Here is a 3095-nt window from a genome sequence, read left to right on the forward strand (position 1 = left end):
AAGCCAAGTATGTGTATTATTAAGTAAGTATAAAGCAAATGTTAAGTACTAACTATGAAAAAGCTGCCCCTGTTTGTCAAAGATGAGCATATGCTGTGTCAGCAGAATGCTTAATCCTCTGCCCATTGTCAAGCGAACTCTGCTGCCACCCGCCAGACCCATAAGACCCTCCTGGCATCACTTGTCACCACATACTTAGTTTACTTTATTAGTCGGCGAACATTAATCTCACACAAGGAGCAGAAGCACAGACATACCAGAGGTAGACACAGAAACACAACTAATGCAATTACGACAAATAAAGCATTATTAACAGGCCAGGTGGGGCTCAGACAAACATGAGGTCTTTGTCAGTCACCAGTTAAATTTCAGAGATCTTACTCCCCCTAACAGTTTACTAGCAGAAAGATTTTCAGTGACTGCATAGGTGAAAACTCTAACTCTAATCTGAATACAGTTTCCATTTCCTTCCAGCAGTCCCTTCCCGTTTACTGAAGCTGCTCTGCCACCGTGTGGTGACACTGGCGCTGCAGCCCTCCTTAGAGAACATAGAGACAACAGGTCAGAGTAGAGTCTAGACCTGCTCTGTATGAAAAGTGCATTAAGATAACTTGTGTTAAATACCCTATCAATAACACTGAATTGAACCAGAAATTTTCCCCTTTAATGCATCCTTGTTCCTATGCCTATGCCTTGATACATCTCGTGGTTAGTGCGGGATATAAACACACAGCGCTTTCATTTCTCTGCCCCCCATTCTCTAACGCTAAATCAACCAAATGAAGCTGGAGCCTACATTCTGTTGGAAAACATGAAGTTTGTGTAAATTTATTGTAAAATTAGTAAAAAGTTTGGATGCATGTTGTCACGTTATAACGGTGACGTTAAGGTGCCCTCCTCAACGTTCAGCTTTAATTCAGAGATAGTGAGCGCGAAGTGTTTTACCTCCCACTCTGCCATGAAGTTCTTCACCTCTTCGGTTGATGCAGTTTTATGCCTTCTGAACTCGTCTTTCACATACTGGTCACCGAGGGCTCTTAAATCTAACGGCAGGAACCGATGCAGGACCAGAATCTTCTTGTACAAGGAGCGGACTTTGGAGACATGAGCAGATGCCGCCATGAAGCAACGCTGGACGGAACAGTTAAATAAAACTACAACTAACTATTACTGTAATTCAAAAACACAGACAGACATAGAGGTGTTCAGAAACCAACATTCACAAGGATAGTTATTTAACACATGTCCTTGTTTATCCCGGAAATTAACCTTTTTCTTCTGCTTGGAAATTCACTAACAGGTGCATTACTGCCACCTGCTGAGCTGGAGCACTAGCTCGGCAGAAAAAAGGTCCGTTCGAGATGACTGCGGCTGCCTTTCGCCGACTTACAGTTGTGTTTAAAACAATAGCAGTGTCTTGAAAAAAGTCACTAAAGGCCCAAATCCTTAAAAAAGCTTTTTTCCATACACGCAAATGCATTGGGAACGAATCTAAATCAAAACATGAAGAAAAAAAATCATCAAATTTGTCATTATTTCAAAGAAAATGAGGGAAAGGGAATAATATGCTATTCAAAAAAATACAAGTGTCTGCATATGTCTTTACAAACTCAAACATTTACTGTGTAAACTAAATGCTTGAAGATTTAGCTTCCACATGAATCACTGAACCTATAGGTGTCATTTACTCTGGGGATGCTGTGGACATGTCCCCTATACTTTTTGAAATGGCTGATTTTGTCCCCATCTCTTTTTTAAAGCTAAATTAATTTATTTTTAAAAAAACGTTCTGAAATATAGCTTGCAGATAAAGAACAAATGAAAATGCCTTTAGAAAGGTTTATTTGCACAATAAGAAAACATGCAATGCAATTCAAATATAGAAGAAACAAATGTGCATTGTCCAAAAAAAGTAACTTAAAAAAACAAAAACAAGCTACTGATTATAAAATGAAACAAAAAATATGCAATCAGCAATCAGTAACTAACAACTTCTTGACAAAGTTTCTTTTTGGACAAGTTTTCCGTTCTCTCCCCGTGAACACGACAAAAGAGGAGGAAAGTCTAAATCATGCCTGCATGTGTGCTGCCTCAGCAGGGAAGAGAAAAGTGGATCTACAAGAGAAACGGATCTGAAAGCAACACAGAATGCCTGAGAGCTGCACTGCATTATATTCTGTTATGTTTATATATATTTTTTAAAATAAAAACATTCTTTGTTTTTGTTGTTCACTGAAGACATTTGGGCTTAAGATCAAAGAGTATGAGACAAGAGTTCAGAATTTCAGCTCTCATTTCCTGGTATTCACATCTAGATGTGTTAAGCAACTCAGGACATAGCACCCTTTGTTTGAACCCACCCATTTTTTCAAGTGAGCCAAACTATTGGAACATGTGACTGACAGATGTTTCTTGTTGCCCAGGTGTTGCCTTTAAGGTTGATTGTTTAAACATTAAATAGCTCTGCATGACTAGTCGAAGTTTTCATCCTTAGTTCAAACCTATAAAGACTGCATTTCCTGTTAAAGAGGATAAACCAGCATGAAGACCAGAGAGCTGTCTATGGGAGAAAAGCAAGCCACTGTCAAGCTGAGAAAAGAAGGAATATCGAGCAGAGCCATTGGACAAACATTGGACATAGCAAGCACAACAATTTGGAACGTCCTGAAAAAGAAAGAAACTACTGGTGTACTGAGCAACAGACGTCCAACAGGTCGGCCAAGGAAAACAACAGTAGTTGATGACATAAATATGGTGAGAGCTGTGAAGAAAACCCCCAAAACATCAGGAAGTGACATCAGCAACGACCTCCACGGTGCAGGGTGAAGGTATCACAATCCACTGTTGGAAGAAGACTCAGAGAGCAGAAATCTAGAGGCCACACCACAAGATGCAAACCGCTCATCAGCAGGAAGAATCGGAAGGCCAGATTATAAATTCGCAAAGAAGTACAGAGATGAGCCGCAAAAGTTCTGGAACACAATCTTATGGACTGATGAGACCAAGATTAATCTCTAGCAAAGTGATGGAAAGGCCAAAGTGTGGAGAAAGAAAGGAACTGCTTATGATCCGAAGCATCCAAGCTCATCTGTGAA

The 3095-nt window shown here is 39.9% G+C and overlaps 1 protein-coding gene across 2 annotated transcripts in view; it reads right to left on the reverse strand.

Moving 5' to 3' along the window:
* Positions 1 to 1317, reverse strand: part of sdhaf3 (succinate dehydrogenase complex assembly factor 3) — a 3111-nt gene extending 1794 nt beyond the window's left edge. Inside the window, exon 1 of one of the 2 annotated variants that reach the window (XM_046057754.1) lies at positions 946 to 1317. In XM_046057754.1, coding sequence (XP_045913710.1) covers positions 946 to 1122 — 177 coding nt within the window. In that variant the 5' untranslated portion in view covers positions 1123 to 1317. The remainder of the gene's footprint in view (positions 1 to 945) is intronic. The other variant, XM_046057753.1, reaches the window with a different exon arrangement.
* Positions 1318 to 3095: the final 1778 nt, after the last annotated feature.

Source organism: Micropterus dolomieu, linkage group LG09 (genome assembly GCF_021292245.1).
Source record: "Micropterus dolomieu isolate WLL.071019.BEF.003 ecotype Adirondacks linkage group LG09, ASM2129224v1, whole genome shotgun sequence".
NCBI classification, from domain to species: Eukaryota; Metazoa; Chordata; class Actinopteri; order Centrarchiformes; family Centrarchidae; genus Micropterus; species Micropterus dolomieu.